The sequence below is a fragment of the Rhineura floridana genome, chromosome 10 (assembly GCF_030035675.1).
Source record: "Rhineura floridana isolate rRhiFlo1 chromosome 10, rRhiFlo1.hap2, whole genome shotgun sequence".
Lineage (NCBI taxonomy): Eukaryota > Metazoa > Chordata > Lepidosauria > Squamata > Rhineuridae > Rhineura > Rhineura floridana.
This window is the reverse complement of record NC_084489.1, coordinates 14,264,035-14,289,488: the sequence shown is the minus strand read 5'-3', so window position 1 is coordinate 14,289,488 and position 25,454 is coordinate 14,264,035. Positions and strand designations below refer to the sequence as shown.

General features: G+C 42.6%; 1 protein-coding gene across 3 annotated transcripts in view; it reads right to left on the bottom strand.

Moving 5' to 3' along the window:
- Positions 1-25,454, bottom strand: part of PDE1C (phosphodiesterase 1C) — a 376,890-nt gene that overhangs the window by 320,943 nt on the left and 30,493 nt on the right. For all 3 annotated transcript variants that reach the window (XM_061586904.1, XM_061586900.1, XM_061586901.1), the window contains exon 2: positions 2,320-2,370. In XM_061586904.1, the coding sequence (XP_061442888.1) occupies positions 2,320-2,370 (51 nt within the window). The remainder of the gene's footprint in view (positions 1-2,319; positions 2,371-25,454) is intronic.

Here is a 25,454-nt window from a genome sequence, read left to right as displayed (position 1 = left end):
TTGTTTTGGAAAGTGTGAATTTGACAGTCAGCTTTAAATGTGAACTGAATCAAATGTTTTCCCCATCCTTAGTCCTCAACATGCTTTCAATCTAGATTGATTCTAAATCCTGTTGTTCACATTCTGTTGGTGTAGTTACATGAGACACATTTGAAAACCCTCCTCTTGTCAGGTTATCCATGTCTTTTCCTCCTTGCACATGCCCAGGTGAATGAGGAATGGTCTTGGTATGTGCCCACCCACATCATTGGGCAGGTGTGGTTTGGGGGGAGAAATTCAATTTAGTTTGTATTTAAAGCCTAATTTAGCAAATTCACACTTTCCAAAACTATATGAGAACAAAACACAGCCATCCTTCAAAATGCACACTTATCCAAATTTAATTTTGTGATGCAGGTCTCCAACCAAGCAATGTTTACAAAAATGCATGTATTAGGGGAAAGTGTGCATGAAATGAATATACTGGTGAAAATAACATACATACAAATTGCTTGCAAAAATGTGTACATTAGTCAAAACTGAACAAAAATGTGTGTATTGTGAGAAATTTGCACTAAAATGCCAAAGAATTTTCATGAGGATTTTAAAAAATAAAATCGCAAATTGCTGCAGAAATGTGGAGATACAAATTTAAGATTAGAAAAATGAGAATCTGAAAGAACCGAAACTAACAGATCATTCCGTTCCTAGTGTGGATTTACCCCATTGCTGGGCCAGAAAAAAAGGCTGCTCCCTGCTTAATAAGGAAAGGCAATAGGAAAGTTGGTGCTTCCAAAACAAGGTATTCCTTCACTTGCTTTTCATGTTGCATTTGTGATATAGTAAGGTTTAGCATAAATGAGTAGTATAGTCAAAAAATCCCACATTTTCAATTTATTTTCCCTAGGAGAACCTACAGCAAAGGATTTTAAGTTATTTACTGCTGGGATTTTGACTTTTAATTCTGACAAATAAATGATTGATTGGATCAATCAGCACTTACTTGCCTATCAAACGTACAAGTTCACTCTTTTTTGCCCCCTTTTGGTGGTTAGTAAATGTTAATCATTTATCTGCTCACAGAATTTAATAGGAGAGAACCCAGAGAGCTCTTTGAGGTGTGCTTTATCGCTATATGTTTTATATATTTTTTCTCCCTATAAGAACACTCTTATGCTACATAGTTTTGTCCACCCAAATTTCAGAAGTAATGTTCCTTGGATCTTGAACAGGTGTTGTTCAAAAATAAAAACCTCAAAGCCCCACCACATATATGGAATGAATCATTGCAAGCCACGGCATGCAACATATGGTTACATTGCCACCATGTGGCCATGGGGAATATTGTATCCAAGACATTCACTGAACGAGTTGCAAAGGGATAGCCATTGCAGCAAAAACAGCAAAGAGTCTTGTAGAGACTTGAGAGCCTTAAAGACTAACAAATTTGTTATGGCATAAGCTTCATCAGTTGCACAAAGTGTTATCCTGTGTAGCAGGTATATACATACTTGATTGGGAGGGTGATTATAAAGTCAGAAGGAAAGGAAATGCAGAAAAGTACACATGCTTTATTAACTGCGGCCATTCACACACACACACACAAATGATAACACAGGCATCCTGGCACTGGTAAGATCCAATCTGCCAGTTCAAACCACAAATGATAACACTGAACCTCTTGATGTATTGAAATTCACTGGTGTCAAATTGCAGTCTCCCTAGAATATTTATATACCACCGTTCATATGCAATATCAAGACAGTATACAAAACAGAAGTATAATAAAATTACAGTTTCAAAAAAATGGCAGCCTCTAGATCAATGGCAAATAGTTCAAAGGTGACTAGCAAAGGCCTTGGAAAATAAGTGGGCTTTTAGCAACAGAGTTGAAGCTCCTGTGTTTAAGGGTGGCCTCCTTAAGGTCAGTACACAGTGTCCTGGGGAGAGCTATGAATATTCCTTTCTTATAGTTTAAAACTATATACTTATTGATTCTTCACTGATCTCCAGCTGGGAATGCCAAATTGGGACCAGGCAGGGAATGGGATGAAGTGGTATTCAGGGAGGACTGGGCTTTCTCCCAATAGTGGAGGCATCTTCCACGGAGAGACTTCACAGATGGACCTACTGGCATGAACGCAGAAAGGAGGGAGGAAGGACAGAGTACAGATAAGATGGCCAAGAGGGTGTAAACTGCTTTTTTTGCTACTTCAAGCTTCCAGAAATTGGAATATCTCCTTCCTAGGCATGTAGTGTGGTTTCTAGGAAGCCTGGAGTTCTAGTGAATTGAACTGCAAATTTCAGGAAGTCAACTGACAATGCTAGAATAATACTTACGGGCAAATCTTGAAAGTGGCCGGGCATTCTTGTCCCCCGTCTCATTTGCAACTGAAAGACAAAATATAGCTCTTATTTAAAATTGGTATATTTCAAACAATATCAAGACACGCATCTGAAACTCATGCTTCCCATGAGGCCAATGGTGAGCAGCATTTTTAATCCTTAGGTTGTATCCAGCACTACCATTTCACTCACGCAACAGACTTCTGCTTTTACAACCGAACAGTCCCTTCCTCTCTTCTCCCCGATGGCCCCCCATGTGCCCTCAAAATCTGTTCCAAGGGGGTTGGGAAACCGTCTGCAGCAGACCTGGGGGGCATGCAAGGAGAGGAGAGGCAGGAGAAGTCCCATTGCATGGATACAACTCTTGGATACAACTCTTGGAATCAAAATCTGTGCTGCATTATTATTCTCAGTTTTGTGCTTTAATTTATGAACATTTATAACCTGTTTAATTTTTTTAAAAAAATCTGTAAGTAGCAAAATCTATAAAAAAAATATGTAATCATTAATCCCCACATCATTTTAATAACATAAAAAGAAGTCAATATGGCCAGATACAGGGTCCAGGTTCAACAACCAAATTTAGTGCTCAGGCAAAGCCTAGGTAAATAAAGAGGCCTTTAAAAGGCATGTTAAACAGATAACAGAGAAAGCATCCCACATGGCAGAAGGAAGACAATTCCAAAGTGCAAAGGTGGCAACAGAAAATCACTACCAAATGAATGTCCATAGAGTGTGGGGCTACCAACAAGGTCTCCTCAAATGATCTAAATGGTCTATATATGGACAGGTCTGCTTTGGACAATTTCACAGGAACATACCCCGAGGTATTTTGATCCGTTTGCCTGTAGACCAAAAAAAAATATTGTTACATGGTTGCCACTTCCACAACTGGTGAAAAGTTCCAGGAGAAGCTTTCCTATGAAAAGCGAGATCAGTGAAGACTCTTGGTGTTTTATAATGTATGAGTTATTTATTTAAAAAAGAAAGATAAGCAGCTTAATTACTCCTAGTAGGCAGGAGACCTGCTACCCCTCATCAGACCACCAGATGTCTGACCTGCAAGATGCTATCAGCTGTCACCTAACCCTATTTTCTTTAGTTGAAGGAGGTATCACTGTGCCCAAATGGTTTTCTCCATTCAAAACATTCCAGAAATATTTCAAGAAACCATTTTCAATAGATCTCATTAAGAGACATCCATTGACTATTAAGGAACATATAACTTGTCATTCTAACCCATCAGCACTCTTTTATCCAAGGTCGCTTCAACCTATTCTATGAACATTCAGCCTGATATGTTTACAGAGAGATTAGGCACCAGCAGCTATTTAATGAGCATTCACTCTGACTGGTTTGCAGGGAGGTTAGAAGTTGCACCATGCAAGGATTATCCCACACTTTATAGTGCATTTTCCTATTGAATCTTTTGGGGAAGCAAGTCTGTTTTGCAAGAGTTCCAAATCAGCTTTAAATACACAGCCTGAATTTGCTGGGATGTAACTGAATCCCAGCTGAAAATAGTGAGAGTCTGGAACCACCCCAAATTTCAGTATCATTCAGAGCAATAAGATAGCAAAAACACAACACGCGGATAGTCAACAAGAAACCATCTGTATTTGTTATGCCCCACATGAGTTCTCGATGTAGGAAGGCTCCAGATGACAAAGCTCTAGATAAAATACATCATCTCTCTATCACCAGAATGGCAAAACAACGATGGATGTCAGATGAGCATCACCTATGATACATCACAATGGTATGCCAACATCTTCCTCCTTTTCCAGAGCATGATCATGCCCATCTAACAGAGTCACTAACTTTTCAGCAATCCACTTTTCCTGTGCCTTTAGCAACCTACAGACGCTATCAATAATGCTTAATGCTGTGAAAACAAATCCTCCTTTTGTTTTGTGGACGTGAAGCTGTTAATGGGAGAAGAGCATGGCAGGCTGCTTATTCTGGTCAGCTGGCAACAGTATGAGATAAGAAAAAAAGATTAAACTTGCTACTTCCTCAGTATTAAAAAGTTTGTGCATTTTTTGGACAGTCTCTTTCTTCACATTAGCCAGTAGATGGAACTCTTACAACACTCTGCTCTGTGGGAATGCCTTAATACCCTACCAATATATATTTTTTAAGATTCTGCACCATGAAGCAGTCACAAAGGAAAATCTGTTTGGTCTGTGTTATCCTCTATAATAGTTTTGTGAGCTATCCTATAGTACAGAACGTCAGGCTCCGGGGGCCAAATGCAGCCCTTCAGGCCTCTCTATCCGGCCACACCCAACCTCGGGCCACACCTCTTACTCATCCTGCTCTGCACCCTCTTTAAGCGCCTTTGCCTGGCCTGTATGTGTCCTTGAACTGTGATAATGCTTCTTGCTTGCCTGCATGCAAGCTGGAGAGGATTGTGGGGAGGTGCATGCATGTGGATGGGCGCAGGGGGGTGTAAGAAATGATTGGCTTTTGTGTGGCTGCAATTTAGCCAACTGTACAAGTTAAGAGTGGTATCCATTAACCTACCCACTATTGCTGCGGCTCTACCCATCACTGGAAAGGAGCCCCCAGGTGTTCCCTAGGAGGGAATGTCACCCTCAGGCTGAAAAAAAAATCTCCTTCCTCACTGGGAAATGCATTCTCTTGAAATACAAACTTAAAAGCAGATCTTCTTAGCAAGAACTAGAATCAAATGTATAAGAAAAATTTTCGGGGTTCACATTTATTTTGAAAATGTTCTGTTTGCAAAAGAAATAGCATGCTATGTCACCATATGTTTTTTGCCCAAAGACTTGAGCAATCTAATAAATAGCATTTGTAAACATTCCTCCCGAATAAAAATTCTGGGAAGGGAAACTCTGCTAAGAAACGTGACATACCATATGGTGTAAGTGGATAGAGTGTGGGACTTGGAGCAAAGTGACCAGAGTAAAATTCCAGCTCAGTCAGGGCATTCATGAGGTGTGGCTTTGAGGCAGTCATTGTCTTCCAGCCTAGCCTACCTGTCCTGAGCTCCTTAAAGGAATTGGGAGGGAGGAAACAGAAAAGAGAGAGTGAATTTACAGCCTAATCCTGCCCCACTCTACTCAGAAAAATGTCAAGGCTTACACATTGACTTATACATTGCCAAAAAAGGGGGCATGGAATTGCCTAAGCTAATTTATACATAGGCACATTTAGAAATAGTTACTGTCATTTAAACAGAAACCCAGTGCATCTCATCCTAGTGGGGAAGATTGTGAGCAGGTGACCCATGTGCCCTGTTCAGTTTAGACTGTAGTCTAAACAACAAATTTACTTCAGCTTACCAAGTGATAAGTTTACACCATGGCACTTTAAACATTTATAAGCTAAAGTGAAAGAGCCACAAGGAAACTTCTGAGTATCTCTAGGATAGCCTTTAACCCTTTTCTTTCCAAAACAAGCAGCAACCATTCTGACAGAAGGTCAATTTAAAAGTACTGGGAAGATAGCAAGTCTTCTTGAGGGCTATGTGGCAATGCATAAACAAAGTTTTCCCCTCAGTCGAACAGCTCCATGTGGTCTGGTGCCCAGCTTTTCCCGATTTGCTCATGATCACACATAAGCCCCAGATCAAAGGAGGCAGCTGTGACAAGGCAGGATTCTTGGAGACAGATAGATGTTCTCCATCAAAACAAGCACCGCTCCACAGGAGTAGCATGATCACACTGCATTCTGGGAGGGAAAACAATACCATCTGGTAATTAAAAACATTGATGTCTGATTTTCAAGGTGAATGTTAATGTATCTCTAAAAATCTGTTTTTATTGGCACATTGGCCGATATAATATGTCTCTATAATTATATCTGTTATTCCTTCTCCCTCCCTCTCTGATATATACATAGATAAAGATATCTTTTGAAAATTCTTCCTTGAAGAAAAATCTGCAGTTAAAAATGTATTTGTCCTCAAAAATCTAGGTCAACCTTTTAAAAAGTGTTAATCCTACAGTGCCTAAAAAAAAATGAACCTCACACAATCTGTGCCAATCCCCAAAAACATTATATGTCATGTGGGAAAGAACATATGGCAGTTTTTAGACTATTCGCTTTTTTTCAATACACATATTTAAACCCAATTAGTTGGTGTGAAATGGAGCACAATTCAATGCACGTTTACTCAGATGTAAGTCCCACTAGGCTCGATGGGGCTTACTTCTATGTAACGTTGTGAGTTTGGGGTTGGAATGGATTATTCCTGTGGATCCCCTTCCAGCCTCTAATTTGGAATCCTGTGCCTTGGGGCTGGCTCTGCTGGCCAGATGAATTTCTTTTGTTAAGCTAATAGCGTGGCCAGGTTGCTAAAGGGTCTTTCAGGTGCCCAGCAACTGGTGAATGAGCCAGGAAGATCCTTTTGTCATTTTAAACTCTGCAGGAGAGCTTTCCCCACCCCCTTCCTGGCGGGTAGCAGAGGTTTGTGCTTTGAGTGTTTTTAGAGTGTCTAGACTCTAGAGAACAGCTGGGAACTGGAGGCAGGCAGAGAGGCTCGCTCTCTGCACGATGGCTTTGGGATGCCTCCTATAATACTGATGGAAAAGCTGGATATTTGATTGCTGATGCCTTGAATCCCTCCATCCTAAGCTCTGGTTGGAATGTGTGTAAATATTAGGGTTGCCATATTCCAGTTCCACAAATCCAGGCAGGTTAATTTGCATATATTTAGATTGTCCAGTTGTTTTGTTTTTGTGCCTAGGAATTACCACCAAAAACTGGGGAAAGATGTGAGAAATCTTTTTTTTAAAAGCAACATTTTCAGCCTTAAATGCCTAGACTCTAGTTTCCAACACTACGGAATATTTATTGATTGATTAACAGGATTTATATCCTGCCCTTCTGCTGTTAAAAACAGAGCTCAGCACAGCTTACAAATATAATAAAAACAATAACAATACACAATCAATATAAAAACATAATAAAAACACAAAATAGCAACAAACATAAAGTAAGTCAGGGCAGCAGTATGGTTAACCTTTGCTGGTCATTGACCAAAATAAACTTATTTACATTTTTTAGTATGATTAACCATTACATATATGATATATTTCAGAGATGTGGTGGGTGGAGAAAAACAAGAAGCCAAAATGTTAGGAAAAGGAGTCTTTCACACCACATGCTCAGTTCTAAATATTGTTGCAGCAACTTTTACAAGTTCCTCCAGTATTCCACTGGTGCAGGCACTCAGACATTCAAAGTATCTGTATGTTTCTTAGGTTTTATAAAAGCAGAGCTTTGCTTAACTCAAAATTTCTTCTCCCTTTGATCAACCACATCTACACAGTTTCCACCTCCATACTCAAAACGAAACTGGGCCTGGAAGTGTGCAACAACCCCACACATACCTTGCTAATTAGATTACCAATGCCAGGATGTCTGTCTTATCGACTACAGTAGGGCCCTGCTTTACGGCGTTCCACTGATGCAGCGGCTTTCAATCAGGGGAAATTCCCCGTTTTAAAGCCGATTTTGCCATTTTGCGGCATTTTCGCACGACACGACCCATTAAAGTAAATGGGTTCAGCTTTACAGCGATTTCCACTTTACGGCGGGGGCCTGGTCCCTAACCCACCGTATAAGCGGGGCCCTACTGTACTCTCGTGCTCCCCCCCCCCACCGGGCATCATGAAAGACCCAGTCCTGGGCTCAGAAAGAAAATAAATATCTGGTCCTCTTCAAAGTACTCATAAGCCTCTTGTTTTAATTAAAATAATAATTATAAATTCTTGCTCTTATCACTAATGGGAGTTAATTATCTTGCATATGCTGCTGTTGCTTCTATGGCTGTAACGGAGTGAGGTTAAACAGAAGTGAAATGCAAATAGGAAAAAAGCAACACAAAAGGCAGTAACACTTTCCTAAATGTAATACCATACCAACCACAACAAGATTCCTATGAGTAAGGCAGAAAACTCAGCATCCCACAACCAGTCAGGATTCATAACCAAAAACCCAAACTAAAAAAATCCTAGCAGCCAGTCAGCCAAGGTCACAGAAATCCCCATGCAACACAACCTGACCTGGGGACTACAGTTAATGCAGAATGCTGCAGCACAATTGCTGACATGAGTGAGATCCTATCAGCACATTACACCTCTGCTCTGAAATCTGCATTGGTTGCTGATTTGCTACCAGGCCAAGTTCAAGTTGTGCTTTCCATGTTATGGGTGCCACATAGTACAGTACTTGTTCTGCTCTTGTAAGAAATCAGTCCTGTAAAGTGGCAGCACCTACGCTTTGGAACTCCTTGCCTATTGACATTAGGCAGACGCCTCTTTTCAGCACCTGCTAAAATCAGTTTTCTTGAGGCAAGCCTCTCCAGGCATGTGGAAGCTATTGTGTTTTTAAATCTGTTTTTAACTCATTGTTGGTTTTATTATTTTGAATGTTTTTAAGTATCTGTCCTTAACGCTTTTGCCAATAATTTTATTGTTTTAATTCTTTCTGTAAACCACTTTGAGATTTTTTTACAATAAAGCGGTATATAAATGTTGTAAATAAAAATACATAAATAAATGTTGGAGTCACTGTGGCCCTTGAGTCTCTTCCCACTTTTAGGAACCAAGGAATCTGCCTTATACTGATTCAGGTCACTTCGTACCATGATTTCTTAAATGCAACACCATACCAACCACAACAAGATTCCTATGAGTAAGGCAGAAAACTAAGCATCTCACAACCAGTCAGGATTCCTAACCAAAAACCAAAAATATGATAAATGAAGAAATATTTATATAAGCATGACTATCAAATATATTTATTATTTACACAAACTGTAAATATATTTATAGTGCAATCCTAGGTTTATTTATTCAGAAGCAAGTCCCAGTGTATTCAGTGGGGCTTACTCAAACACGGACAGAAATGCAACCTCAAGTGATAAGCAACTTCATTCACACAACCCAAAATTCCGAATCATGCCACTTTACGCTGTTTTGCAACTGTTTATACTTGTTTTTATGGTTATTGGATTTTAAATGGCTTTATTTCTTGTTGTGAGCTGCCTTGGTTTCCAACCCAACCTCACAGGGTTGTTGGAAACATTCCATACACGCATGCACACACACACTGCAGATGTATAAATACATGTAGCCCATATAATAGTTTATTGTCAAACCTGTTGGTCATTGCAGAAAAATCAGTATTAGTTTCCTACAGAATAAAAACTGTAATACCTAAGTAGGCTCTGCTTACTTGCTTTAAAATAGGACTGGGGAGGGGAGGGGGGACAGAAAGAGTTAGAACACAAACACAATTCTTTTTTACATTCACTCCAAAGTCCCACTGATTTTCAGCACATTCATAACCATGTCTACTCAAAAGTAAGTCCTATTGAATTCAATGGGATTTACTCTGGGCATATGGGATTAGCATTGCTTTTACAAAAGCAAGTATTGGGAAGGTTTTCAAAACACTGCCCAGGATCTGACTCCTGCACACAAGAGGAAAAAAAACTGAAATGTATATACTTACCCAATTTATGAGATTTTCAGATAAACAGGGGGAAACCACCATTTTCTGGCATTGCAATGAGGTTTTCTAGACACTGCCTCAGTCAATCAAATGCAACCCTGGCTTCACTGATTGGCTGAAATCCCGAACGGGTGGGGTTAAAGCTACGAAGTGCTATACAGTACTGTTTAAAGAAAGATTTAACAGTCAGGGGGCGGCTGACGTTTTTATGTATATCTCGAGAACGGGACCACCTAGAAACTTAATTTGTTTTTTAAATTAAAGCTGAGAATCCGGGCCACCTAAGGGGCTAAACAGGCACCGGGTGGCATGCAAAGAATCCAGGTAAAACCCAGCTAACCAGGCAATATGACAACCCTAGTAAATATATATACCATATTTCATAAAGACACCACAGTCTCTGCTGGCCTTCTTCCCAAAGGAAACCAAACCCTGGATGAGTTCAGGGACCCCTGAAATCTCACCACTCGGAGATTGGGGAGGCGTGCAACAGTAAGTATCTGTAGAAATGCAGCTTTAGGCCTTAAAAGATCTACAGATCTTATCCTTTCTTAATATGTATTATTTAATATCTAAGGCTGCAATCCTAGGCCCATTAACCTGGGAAGCTCCACTGAACTCAGTGGGACTTGCTTGGGTTGTGAGTAGCCACATATAGGATTACACTGTTGTATAGTAGCAGATACATATAGGATTCCATACACATGTATAGGATTTCCTCTCTAAAATATTTGTAAATTAATAAAAAATCAAATATAGCTTTAATGCTAAGGTTTTCAAACAGCCCAAAACTACGGAAGATCCAATCCCTGCATACACAACTGTTGTTACAATGGAAAATTCTTCTTTTCTTTCTGCTAATACAAAAATCCTGTGAGGTTGTTTCCTTTGTTTCCCAAAGAAAACAGCCACCAACTTTAAAAAGCATCAGCATCAGCATCACATCAGCACCACAGTGCTGCTCCACGAGCTAGAGGGAGCCCCAGCTGACGAAACGTCAAGGCGAGTTAAGCAGCAGAGCGAGTTCGGCAGCAGGGCGTGGAGGCCAGGGCCCCCTACTCTGCCCGTCTGTTCCCTGACCTCAACTAAGCCGCAGTCTCCAACCCATCGACATAATAAACCTTAAACAAAACTATGCAGGTAAGAAGCCAGCAGGGGTGGGGGGGCTTTCCAGTGTTTTGCACCGCCTGCAGCATGTACGACGATCTGCCTGTTGGACAGAAGTCGTGGGTGTGCTCTCGGTGCAATGAGCTCCTGGCTCTCCGGGAAGACTTCATTTCCTTGAGGCCAAGGTGGCGGACCTGGAAAAGCTGAGAGAGGCAGAGAGGTGTGTGGAGGAGGCCTTCCGGGACGTTATAGCTGTGTCCCACTCCAACGATGATAGCTCTCCTGCTATCATGGAGAACGATGGTCTCGGGGAAGGAGAGCATCCAGCTTAGGAAGAGGGAAACGATCCCTTAGAAGGGACCCATTCCTTGGGGGATGAGCAGCTGTCCTCTCGTGCCGAGGATATATCTCCAGGGGGTGGAGGGATCCTTGTAGTGGGTGATTCGATCATTAGGAACATAGACAGTGGGGTGTGTGATGGGCGTGTAGACCGCAAGGTGTTTTGCCTGCCTGGTGCGAAGGTTGCGGATATCGCCCGTCGTTTAGATAGTTTGGTAGACAGTGCTGGGAAGGAGTCAGTGGTCATGGTGCACGTTGGCACGAATGACATGGGGAAATGCAGCCGTGAGGTCCTGGAAGCAAAATTTGGGTTGCTAGGTAGGATGCTGAAAGCCAGGACCTCCAAGGTGGCTTTCTCTGAAATGGTACCGGTTCCACGCGCAGGACCAGCCAGACAGGCCCAGCTTCGCAGTCTCAATGCGTGGATGAGACGATGGTGTCGGGTGGAAGGGTTTGGATTTGTTAGGCACTGGGGAACATTTTGGGACAAGCCGGGCCTGTACAAAAGGGACGGGCTCCACTTGAACCAGAATGGAACCAGACTGCTGGCACTTAAAATTAAAAAGGTAGCAGAGCAGCTTTTAAACTGACTGAGGGGGGAAACCCGACAGGAGCTGAGAAAGGTCCGGTTCAGAATAAACCTCCCCCCTAGGATAAAAACCAAAGAAATGATGAAATTTTAAAAGGGGTAGGCCTAGAAGTAGGCATTGTGAGAGCAGGGGCACAGGATATAAATTCAGAAGAGCAAAATTACCACAGGCCAAACCACAAGTGCCAAAGACACTTGAAGAGAGACATTGCTTACAAGTGCCTGTACGCTAATGCTAGGAGCCTCCGAACCAAGATGGGAGAACTGGAGTGCTTGGTCTTAGAGGAGAGCATTGATATAGTGAGCATAACGGAGACCTGGTGGAATGGAGAAAACCAGTGGGATATGGTTATCCCTGGATATAAACTATATCGGAAGGACAGGGAAGGACGTATTGGTGGCGGAGTCGCTGTATACGTGAAAGAAGGCATTGAATCCAGCAAGCTCGAAATGCCAAAAAAGGCGGACTCCTCCACAGAATCGTTGTGGGTGGTGATACCATGCCCCAGGAGGGACTTAATACTGGGAACGATCTATCATCCCCCTGATCAAAATGCTCAGGGAGACCTTGAGATGAGATATGAAATTGAGGAAGAATCCAAACTAGGAAATGTGGTAGTAATCGGTGACTTCAACTACCCGGACATAGACTGGCTGCATATGTGTTCCAATAATGACAAAGAAGCAAAGTTTCTAGATATTCTAAATGACTATTCCCTAGACCAGTTGGTCATGGAACCGACCAGAGGGACGTCAACCCTGGACTTAATCCTCAGTGGGGACCGGGACCTGGTGCGAGATGTAAGTGTTGTTGAACCGATTGGGAGCAGTGACCACAGTGCTATTAAATTAAACATACATGTAACTGGCCAATTGCCAAGAAAATCCAACATGGTCACATTTGACTTCAAAAGAGGAAACTTCACAAAAATGAGGGGATTGGTAAAAAGAAAGCTGAAAAACAAAGTCCAGAGGGTCACATCACTCGAAAATGCTTGGAAGTTGTTTAAAAACACTATATTAGAAGCTCAACTGGAGTGCATACCGCAGATCAGAAAAGGTACCGCCAGGGCCAAGAAGATGCCAGCATGGTTAACGAGCAAAGTCAAGGAAGCTCTTAGAGGCAAAAAGTCTTCCTTCAGAAAATGGAAGTCTTGTCCGAATGAAGAAAATAAAAAAGAACACAAACTCTGGCAAAAGAAATGCAAGAAGACAATAAGGGATGCTAAAAAAGAATTTGAGGAGCACATTGCTAAGAACATAAAAACCAACAACAAAAAATTCTATAAATACATTCAAAGCAGGAGACCATCTAGGGAGACGATTGGACCCTTGGATGATAAGGGAGTCAAAGGTGTACTAAAGAATGATGAGATTGCAGAGAAGCTAAATGAATTCTTTGCATCTGTCTTCACAGTGGAAGATATAGGGCAGATCCCTGAACCTGAACTAACATTTGCAGGAAGGGATTCTGAGGAACTGAGACAAATAGTGGTAACGAGAGAGGAAGTTCTAAGCTTAATGGACAATATAAAAACTGACAAATCACCGGGCCCAGATGGCATCCACCCGAGAGTTCTCAAAGAACTCAAATGTGAAATTGCTGATCTGCTAACTAAAATATGTAACTTGTCCCTTGGGTCCTCCTCCATGCCTGAGGACTGGAAAGTGGCAAATGTAACACCAATCTTCAAAAAGGGATCCAGAGGGGATCCCGGAAATTACAGGCCAGTTAGCTTAACTTCTGTCCCTGGAAAACTGGTAGAAAGTATTACTAAAGCTAGATTAACTAAGCACATAGAAGAACAAGCCTTGCTGAAGCAGAGCCAGCATGGCTTCTGCAAGGGAAAGTCCTGTCTCAGTAACCTATGAGAATTCTTTGAGAGTGTCAACAAGCATATAGATAGAGGTGATCCAGTGGACATAGTGTACTTAGACTTTCAAAAAGCGTTTGACAAGGTACCTCACCAAAGGCTTCTGAGGAAGCTTAGCAGTCATGGAATAAGAGGAGAGGTCCTCTTGTGGATAAGGAATTGGTTAAGAAGCAGAAAGCAGAGAGTAGGAATAAACGGACAGTTCTCCCAATGGAGGGCTGTAGAAAGCGGAGTCCCTCAAGGATCGGTATTGGGACCTGTACTTTTCAACTTGTTCATTAATGACCTAGAATTAGGAGTGAGCAGTGAAGTGGCCAAGTTTGCTGACGACACTAAATTGTTCAGGGTTGTTAAAACAAAAAGGGATTGCGAAGAGCTCCAAAAAGACCTCTCCAAACTGAGTGAATGGGCAGAAAAATGGCAAATGCAATTCAATATAAACAAGTGTAAAATTATGCATATTGGAGCAAAAAATCTTAATTTCACATATACGCTCATGGGGTCTGAACTGGCAGTGACCGACCAGGAGAGAGACCTCGGGGTTGTAGTGGACAGCACGATGAAAATGTCGACCCAGTGTGCGGCAGCTGTGAAAAAGGCAAATTCCATGCTAGCGATAATTAGGAAAGGTATTGAAAATAAAACAGCCGATATCATAATGCCGTTGTATAAATCTATGGTGCGGCCGCATTTGGAATACTGTGTACAGTTCTGGTCGCCTCATCTCAAAAAGGATATTATAGAGTTGGAAAAGGTTCAGAAGAGGGCAACCAGAATGATCAAGGGGATGGAGCGACTCCCTTACGAGGAAAGGTTGCAGCATTTGGGGCTTTTTAGTTTAGAGAAAAGGCGGGTCAGAGGAGACATGATAGAAGTGTATAAAATTATGCATGGCATTGAGAAAGTGGATAGAGAAAAGTTCTTCTCCCTCTCTCATAATACTAGAACTCGTGGACATTCAAAGAAGCTGAATGTTGGAAGATTCAGGACAGACAAAAGGAAGTACTTCTTTACTCAGCGCATAGTTAAACTATGGAATTTGCTCCCACAAGATGCAGTAATGGCCACCAGCTTCGATGGCTTTAAAAGAAGATTAGACAAAGTCATGGAGGACAGGACTATCAATGGCTGCTAGCCATGATGGCTGTGCTCTGCCACCCTAGTCAGAGGCAGCATGCTTCTGAAAACCAGTTGCTGGAAGCCTCAGGAGGGGAGAGTGTTCTTGCACTCGGGTCCTGCTTGCGGGCTTCCCCCAGGCACCTGGTTGGCCACTGTGAGAACAGGATGCTGGACTAGATGGGCCACTGGCCTGATCCAGCAGGCTCTTCTTATGTTCTTATGTTCTTATTTCAGTGTTTTCAGGACTGGATATATTTTCCCTTATTCCTGCTATTAACGCCATTCACTTATTCATTTTGTCTTGAGAATCCAGACATTTCGGAATATTGGAAGCTACCTTATACTGAATCAAACCATAGGTCCATCTGGCCTCATATTGTCTATGCTGAGTGGCAGAGGCTCACTAGGACTTGCTCCAGCACTAATCTTGCAGTTAAGAACATCTAAGATGCTTGGTATAGGGATTGAGGGGGGGTACTCTCTTGGGTAATTCCATGCTATGGCTAGTATTGCCATTTGGCATGAATTTCCCCTATTGGGTCCTACTATAGAAGTTGCGGGACCTGTGCAATGTGAGTTTGTAGTATTATCATCATCAGGGCCAGCACCAGCCTACCCCGGGCCCCAGCACCTGCAAGCACACAGGTAGCCAGCCATGACTGGGCCCCTGGGCACCAGCCTGCCTCGGGCACGTGGCTCCTGCCTGTTCCACCAACCTCTCTCCTGCGTCCTGCTGCTGCACATGGTGCATGCTGTGTGAGATGCACATGATGTGCGCGCAGGGCTGCCATCAACCAAGGTGGCAGCGGAGGCTTCTCTACGGGTCTGATACCCCTGCCACCATATTGGTTGATGGCACACATGCTCGGTACGCTGCACACACGCACACACACATGCCTGCCATCAACCAAGATGGCAGTATGTGCATCAGCCCCTTAAAGAAGCCTCTGCCACCATCTTGGTTGATGGCAGCCCTGGGCACGCAGCAGCAGCAGAAGACAGGAGAGAAAGGTAGGTGGAAGCTCCCTCCCTGTGATCCACGGCAGGACCGTGCCACAGATTGCGGAAGGGGAGCGCTACTCCCCCACCCTAATGAAGGGTCCTTCAGGGGGCCCTGTGGGCCATGGGGCCCTTGGCCAGGGCCCGACCTGGCCACCCTTTGGCACCGGCCCTGATCATCATCATATGTTGCTTTCATTAAGTGGAATATGAGAGACTAAAAATAAAGATGCATGTGCTGACAAAAACAACACCTGCTGACTTTCTACCCATTGTGTGGCTGTTCAAAAAATAGTGCCTGTTAGGAAAATAGGCAGCACACCTAATTACAGACATACACGGTAGGTTACAAGGCCCAGCTCATTGTTTAAGTGCTACAGTGATTTTGTCAAGAGCCACATTACCTTGGGGGTAATCTGGGTATGTGTAGGAGGGAGGGCATATTTGCAGTGAGTGGGGCCAAAGCCTATGGTGGATGGGACTCTCCCTTTTCTCTCTGCCTTGCTCTGTATCTCACTTCCTCGCTGCCACGTGGGCTGCTAAAGAAGGGACAGATTGCTCTTGCTAGAGGTCTGAACTGATCACCCCTAGGCTACATTGACTGGTCAGAGCTCTCCAGGGTTTCAGATAGGTTTAAATGTTTTTGTTTGCCGCCCTAGGCTCCTTCTAGGAGGAAGGGTGGGATATAAATTCATATACATTTACATGTAAATTAAAAAACGAAATAGGAGTCTTTCCCAGCCCTACCTGGGGATGCCAGGGACTGAATCTGGGACCTTCTGCATACAAAGCATGTGCTCTGCCACTGCCCTTAAGTAGCAGAGACTTATTTTTGGCATTTGGGGATCCCTCATTAAAATGATGTTCATACAAGTTCAGGGTTTACCTCCAGCTTCTCTGCCGGTTAAAAATCTCTTGAGTGGGGTAGATTCATCTTGTCTCTAGTGCACAGTGCATTTAAATGCATCTGGAAGAACCCCAAGGTGTCAACCTGATATTTCACACAGTTTCAAATGGTTGATAACATACTGGAAGGCTATTTGGGAGGAAGGGAAAAGCATGGTTAAAGCAATACTAGAAAAACAAAAACATCCTCTTTTCTTTTAAATTAATGTAGGGCACTAATGAATACAGCATATAACTCCAGCAGACAAGAGACCTGAACAATGTGTAATAATGGAAGAAAATGAGCTTGGGCAGCAATACATCTGTGGGAATAGGGGTATCACAAACATGTGCCTATTTTCTTGAAAGGTATGGTGTTTGCTAGGATATGTTAGCCTTTTTTTGCACCAAACTATCTAAACACAGAAGACCTTCTTTAGTTCATGAACTAGTTTGCTCCATTCCACTCTGGATCTAACAAAAAGAAAGTTCACAAGCAGCGTTGGACTGCATGGCCCACCTCAGTGGCTGGCTGCTACCCATCCCATTTGACCCCAGAGCTTGCACCATAACATTCTTTTTCATCTCCTGGGCACAATTCAGATGAATTGTCAGACATATTATATGTTAGTAGTGTACCCCTGTTGATAAAAATACATTCACCTGATGACAAAAATACATTTCTGACATGGCCATCTCTCAACAAAATGCCCATGTATATGATTCATTTATGGGCATGAGTAGGCTGCCTCAGCAGGAAAGTGATGCAGCGGGGCTCATTCCATCAGCTCTGCTGAAAGGCCAGCTCCATCAGGCACCTCCAGTCCCTGAACTGTTTCCATTCCAGCGGGTCATCATTATACAAATGGAAATGGACTGCCTGCAAGTCGATCCTGACTTATGGCGACCCTATGAATAGGGTTTTCTTGCTAAGCGGTATTCAGAGGGGGTTTACCATTGCCTCCCTCTGAGGCTAGTCCTCCCCAGCTGGCTAGGGCCTGCTCAGCTTGCCACAGCTGCACAAGCCAGCCCCTTCCTTGTCCGCAACTGCCAGCTGGGGGGCAACTTGTCTCCTTGGGACTATGCAGCTTGCCCATGGCTGCACAGGTGGCAGGGCACGTCACCCCTGAGCCACTCACTGTGCGGGTGATCTTCAGCTGCCCCTTGGCACCCAGGAGACACGAGTGGGGATTTGAACTCACAGACTCTGGACTCCCAGCCAGGCTCTCCTCTCCACTGTGCTTAAGAACTTCTATTTAACAAGATGAATTGGTGCCTGGGTTTGCTTTTTTCCTCTTCCCTCCCTGTCCCTTTTTCCTTTTGTGTCACATCCTTTACATTGTAAGTTTGCAGATGGAGACTGTCTTGTTTAAAATAATTGCATGTAACCCACACTGGGAGGGGGTGGGGGGCTCTGAACAGCAGAGTGCAAATGCTCTAAATATATTTTTAAAATCTAGGGAACATTTTAACCAGCCATTAGGGTATCTCCTCACTGTATTGTTTTCTACCTTCCCCTTTGTTTTCTTCAAGTGCCACAAGGATAGGATTCAGAAGTGCCACTATGTCTCAGAAATGAAGAGCCTGTACAGCTTGATGGCTGTACCCCTCTCTCTTTGGGTCTTGAATTCTTCTGCTAAACTCGTCATAAACAGTCTGCACAGGATCCCCCCCCATCTCTTTTACTTTTCCAGCATTTAATCAACGGCATTCATAATTTAGACAAAACAGTCTTTTAAAGTCCCTTAGCCCAGACATTTTCGTTATGGATTTTTGCTACAGCATCCTTAGTGGGCAGGAAACCAAGGGAAGGGAAGGAGATGGTGTAAACGGACATTCAGCGGCCTGAGTAAATACCATCAATTAGTCACCTCCAATGTAACAAACACTGTTACATAACCCTACACTTAAGGTACCTTGTTTTTAAAATCAACAACTGGCTCAGCAAGTCCCTAGAGCAGGAAATGTCGGCAAGCACCATAATGCAGATAAAGTGGACTTATTCCTTGAGGATTTCATTTGATGCTCAGAGGCATTCTGTTTTTCAGTAGTCGCAACTGTATTTCTTGACTGAATATTAACACCAAAGCATCTGGAACAGACTGATGTAAAATGTCTCCTTAGTATTTATTTATATTGTTCTCTTTTGGTGAAAACTGGAATGACCAGAAAAACATCACTTGCATGAGGAGCAAACGGAAGCGAGAAGAACGTCAACAAGGGGAAGCAGAAAGATGGCAGGCCAGGATTGCTCAAGTTTGGTCACAAAAGACACCTTTTGACATGGCCACAGAACCGTCTTCCTTTACCTCATGCTAATGCATGGAACAGGGGGAGAGGATCTGAGGCAAGCAGGAAATTTCTCCCACTCAACATTGATTGGGGTTGCATTCACATACTGTCTTTCTGCCAAGGCACCCAAGGCAGTTCACAGTTTTAAAATACTAAAGCACATAAGTAATATAAAATGTAAAGGTGCCCGGTGGGGGGAGGGATACAATTTGACTGGAGCAGCCCCTGATATTGTCTTTGTTTGCATGCCTCCTTCTCTCACACAGGGCAGATGGTGTCTGTTAGCCCAGGGGCTGGAGGGCACAGCCTGAATGAGTAAGCCCAGATGTTGCCTTCGCCTTCCCTTTCTTCTTCCTGGCCCACAGAGCGGATGGTGTCCATTGACCTTATGGAGGAGGAGGGACAGCCTGACTGGAGCAGGCCCTGAGGTGGTCTTTGCCTGCCTCCTTTGCTTCTTGTTCCTTCCCGCAGGGCAGGTAGTGCCCGTTGGCCCTGTGGGGGGCAGGGACAATACTCTATTTGAAGCGCCATCTGATCCAAGTCAGATACCTGAAGAACCATGAGAAGGAAGTGCAAGGGGCCAGGAAGTTGCCTGTTCACAGTAGGGATGGGCTTCGCTGCCTAGTTCCAATCCCCTTACATTCCGATAATCTGTCATTCAATCCCAATCCGCTGTTTTTTTGTTCCACTTGCTTTTGCACTTGCTGACTTGATCCGCTGTTTGGTTTTGGTGGCGAAAAAACATTATGTAATTTTTAACATAAATGCTTATATAAATCCATGGGAGTTAATGGATAGTAGCAATTGTAATTATGAAGATAATTGAGTAAAATTGGGGGGAAATTCAGGGGGGGAAGGCGTGCTGATTACAGCCGCAGCCCGCCACAAGAAATCAGTGCCAGTCCGAAAAGTTAGTGGACTGTCAGATTCAGTCAAAATCCGGTATGAAGTCTGATTAGCAGATATTCTCCCACATCCCTAGTCCACAGTTGGCCCCTGGACAGCAGATTGGGCAGGCAGACAAATTGCCTGGTCAGTCTTTCCCAGTACAGTGACTGATTTTAGCTAAGATTTCTAAACTTGCACAAATCAGCAGATGCACATTTGATGAAAGTCTGTGTCCTCTCTTTTGGGGTTATGTAAGCGGGCACTCTGCTCTCTCCCAGGATGACCCACTGCTCCAGCCTTTTTGGCCTCCTCCACCCTCATGTTTTACAACAGGGGAGGCAAGCTGCACCAGGCTCTGTAGTATTTTCTTTTAGACTGCCAGGGGCAGGGCAAGGGCCTGACAATGTTCCTTGTATTATTAGCAGAGGTGAGGCAGGGCCAAGTGTTCCAAGCTCTCAGCTACAAGTAACTCACAAGACTGGTGCTTCCTGGTGGCATCTTCCAAATGGGCTACAGGTTAACCCTTTCTGTTACATTCCCCAGTGAGTATTGGGCTTTGTGCATGGGTAGCTGGTGGAGAGTGACAAAGATGAAGGCACTTCACGACAGAGGGTAACTTGCCTATCTGTTAATAACCAGTGCAATCCTATGCATGTCTGCTCAGAAATCCCACTGGAATTTGATGAGACACAGTCCCAGGTAAGTGGGTACAGGATTGCAGCCTGAATGGCTTTATTTATTTATCACACACAAACACACATTTACTGGGCAGCTCACAAAGTAAAAAATAAAATACAACATGAAAATACAGTATAAATCAATAAACATTATAAACTGGAACACAATTAAAACTCACTTTTTAAAACTCAGCTTAAAACAGAAGAGGGCCAGACTCTTTAAAAGATCTCGTTGAATAGAAAGGTCTTCACTTGGACCAAAACAGCCATAAAGATGGCATCAGGTGAACCTCTGGGGAACCTATTCCATAACTGGGGTGCCACGACTGAAAATGTCCTCAAACGGCCCTCTCCCTAGAGCCACACTTAATTTGGTGGAGGCACTCAGAGCTTGGGATGAGGAACAAATTCAATTCAGTTAACATTTTAGCGTGAATCTACCTCATTTGCAGTTTCCAAAACAATGGAAGTAAACAATGAAGTAAAATGCAGCTATACTCCAAAATTCAAATTTCTCTGAATTTTGAGATGTAGTTCCAAAATAAAAGTACAAACATGTGTATATTGCGGAAAGTATGCATAAAAATGTATTTTTATTTATTTAACAAGATGTGTGTATTGCTTAATTGTAGATAACACTTATAAGCCAATGGTGGCTTGTGGCTCCATGTCAGTGGGGCAATGGCATCTGCTCCAGGTCCTTGGACAGCTCCTACGAAGTTCTGACTAAACCCAAAGTGAATTCCACTGCCCCGCTGACATGGAGCGACCAGCCACCACTGCTCTAAGCAGTTGACAAAGATGCATCATGTATCAGTGATACTCCATAAAAATGCATTCTGTTGGGGGTGGGATGTGTGTATTCAAAGAAATGCACAATAAAATGAATTTTTGTAAAGACTTTTTAAAAAAATGCAAACTGGTATGACAAACTGAATTTAAGACTGGAAAAATGAGAAACCAAAATGGACAGATTCATGCATCCCTACTCAGAGCAGGGCCTCTGAAGAGGATCTTAATGTTCAAGTAAGTACGTATGGGAGAAGGCACTCTTTCAGGTATCCTAGTTCTAACCTACTGTGGCAAAGCAAAGAGACTTATTTTTCTCTTCTTTCCAATTCCATTAGCTTTCTTTGTTCAAATCTGAGGAAACAGAAATGTTTAGTCAAGAGAATTCACTCTTAAACGAATATTAAATCTTGGGTTTGCAAACAGTGACTTCTTAAATACGTAGAAATCCATCAGTGATTGTGAATTGGGAAGTGACGCTCTGTATATTTCATTCAAACCTTGTTTTTTCTGATTTGTGAATCACAATGTGGCACAGGCCTCTTGAGTGTGAACTCGTATTTAAATGTCATAGCATTAGTAAATGAGATCCCATGTGGGTTTCTCAGGTGCAGGGTTTTTTCCCCTCTGGCTCAATGTTGTTGAAACACCTAGGCTGTTGTTCCAAATGCAAAAAAGTCTTGAAAACTTTTCAAATGGCAAATGTGTCCATCCTTTTACTTCTTTTACCCATAGCAATGTGCACTTATAGTGGTTGGTCTGGACAAATAAATTATGTTTTAGCAGCAAAAGCCCCCAAAGCAAAGTCAGCTAACCATCCTCAACCAACAAGCAGCTGCCTGGCTCCCCATTTACTCAGTTCCATGCTACTATAATTTATCCCTACTAGGTGGTCCTAAGCACCCATGCAGAGGCAATAAGAAGCAGCCCTTTTCCTCCAGCAATGAAGAGACAGCATATTTCTTTTGCAGAGCCTTCATGCACACTATGGGTGTGTGAGAGAGAGAAAGCTGCAGGGCTATGAAAAATTTAACTAGCTACGTGTCTGTGAAGCGTTCTGGCAAATGAGAAAATTACAAGAAAATTTCTGTATCCAAGAGAGGCAAAATTACAGTGCAAGTTATATGTCATCAGTGCCGTCCATTGTTTGTCAATCAAACTGGCAAAAGTATTCCTTCTTTGGACATGATCAGGTAGTTTATTTGTTTTGGCAATAACAAGAATTTTGATAGGTCATTCTTTTGTTGATGGTACTGAAACACATCTCCAGTCCCTCACGCGCACCATTTTTGCAGCAAGCAACAAATTCAGATAAGTGTTCTATGAGAGAATGAAACCTGTTTATCCATATTATTCAAGCCTTTGCGAGGATCCAAATCAACAAGCCCCGATTTAGAATGTTACCCTCAGAACCTGGAAGCAAGAGGTCTGACCGTCTGAGCCATAGGACTATGGTGGGTGAATGAAGAACACCTCTCTGATCTGGGGAAAAGAGAAGTGCTGCTTTTATGTTTCATTCTGAGAGGTAAAATGCCCAATGTACTAAAGTGTCTATGTGTCTTCATATCAGGCCAAGCAAAGACCTCTTCTATGACATGCAAAGAAACCTTTAAGAGTCTAGATTCCACATTTGTTGCAGTGGAAATTCTGTCTTCAAAATGTTTGCTCAAGAGACTGCCTAAGCTGCATGTTTTTGAAGCACATTGTGGTTTTGTCCTCTGCAAATGGACAAAATATTTGTTGTTTTAAGATCATTTTAATGAATGAACTAGGTGTAGCCTGCCTGGGTGTTGTGCTAGCAGCTCTCTATAGATGCTGCCATATCCTAAGAGGTGCTAATTTCCAGGGACTCTTGAATTCCCCTGAAGCTTCATTAACAAACAGCAGGAATTTACTAAGCACCAACCTAAACTGTTTTCATGAAGGCCAATTATGTAGTTTCCTTTGCACTTCTATTTCAGTCAGGGATTTCCTAAACGCAGCAGATAAATTAATAGGGACATTATGTGGGTATTTGAGGTACAGGCCCAATTATTGGTCTTTTTCGCAGTCCATGGTATGAGCAAAGCTCTCCTCCAACACCACATTTCAAATGAGTTGATTTTTCTCTTATCCGCTTTTTTTCACTACCAAATTTCACATCCATACATAGAGATCGGGAATACCATGGTCTGATGATCTTGACTTTAGTGTTCAGTGATATATCTTTGCATCTGAGGACCTTTTCTAGTTCTCTCATAGCTGCCCTCCCCAGTCCTAGCCTTCTTCTGATTTCTTGTCTCCATTTTGGTTAATGACTGTGCCAAGGTATTGATAATCCTTGACAAGTTCAATGTCCTCGTTGTTAACTTTAAAGTTACATAAATCTTCTGTTGTCATTACTTTACTCTTTGGTCCATTCCATTATCCAACATATGTTTGTGATATGATCTCTGGTGCCTCTTCCCTTTCTAAATCCAGCTTGGATGTCTGGCATTTCTCGCTCCATATATGGTAAGAGCCTTTGTTGTAGAATCTTGAGCATGACTACTTGCATGGGATATTAAGGCAATAGTTCGATAATTACTGCATTCCCTGGGATCCCCTTTCTTTGGAATTGGGATGTATATTGAACACTTCCAGTCTGTGGGCGATTGTTTAGTTTTCCATATTTCTTGACAACTTTTTGTCAAAATTTGGACAGATTCAGTCTCAGTAGCTTGTAGCAACTCTATTGGTATACCATCTGTTCCTGGTGATTTGTTTCTTCCAAGTATCTTAAGAACAGCTTTCACCTCACATTCTAATATTTCTGGTTCTTCATCATATGGTTCCTCCATGAATGAATCGGTCATCCTTGCATCTCTTTTATAGAGTTCTTCAGTGTATTGCTTCCATCTTCCTTTTATTTCATCTCGGTCAGTCAGTGTGTTCCCCTGTTGATTATTCAACATTCCTACCCTTGGTTTACATTTCCCTTTAATTTCTCTCATCTTTTGGAATAGGGCTCTTGTTCTACCCTTTTTGTTGTCCTCTTCTATTTCTATACAATAACTATTGTAATAGTTCTCTTTGTCCCTATGTACTAGTCGCTGTATTGTTGCATTTAGGGTTCTAACCATGCTTCTATCTCCTTTTGCTTTTGCTTTCCTTCTCTCTTTAACCATTTTAAGAGTTTCTTCAGTTATCCATTGAGGTCTTCCTCTCTTTTTAACTAGAAGTATTGTCTTTTTGCATTCTTCCCTGATAATGTCTCTGACTTCAGTCCATAGTTCTTCTCATTCTGTGTCAACTAAGTTTAAAACCTCAAATCTGTTCCTTATTTGATCTTTATACAGTAGGGCCCCACTCATACGGAGGGTTATGTTCCAGACCCTGCCTAAAAGCGAAACCCGCCTAAAAGCAGAACTCCTTCAATAAAATGGCACGAGACACCAAAAAAATGCTGTAAAAGCGGAACAAGCTCCATATGAGTGGGGCCTTACTCTAACTTTAGCCGCCATATTAGCAGAACTCCGAAAAACGGGCTGCCAAAAAGCGGGGCCCTACTGTATTCTTCTGGGATGTTATTTAAATTGTATTTTGGCATTATGATTCCTTTGCTGTTCTTCTTTAGCTTTACTCTATTTTCAATACGGCTAGTTCATGATCTGTACCACAGTCTGCTCCTGGTCTTGTTTTTGCAGAAAGTATGGAACTTCTCCATCTTCTGCTACCAATTATATAATCAATTTGATTCCTATATTGACCATTTGGTGATGTCCATGTGTACAGTCATCTTTTCGGTTGCTTAAAAAATGTGTTTGCAAGAAACAAATTATTGGCTTCACAGAATTCAATACGTCTTTCTCCTGCTTCATTTCTATCTCCTAAGCCCCATTTTCACACATTTCCTACTTCTTCTCTGTTCCCTACGTCTGCATTCCAGTCCCCCAATGATTATCAGCACATCTTGTTTTCACAATAAAGGTACTTGCGATGATGCGGCCAGCAACATGTCTCCTCGACCCTTGCCCTTCTTGGCTTATTAAAGCTTGCCGAGGGGGTCTGACCGAGTGGGTCCAGGGTGTGGTCACCGGATCACTGCGGGAGGGAGTGGTTCCA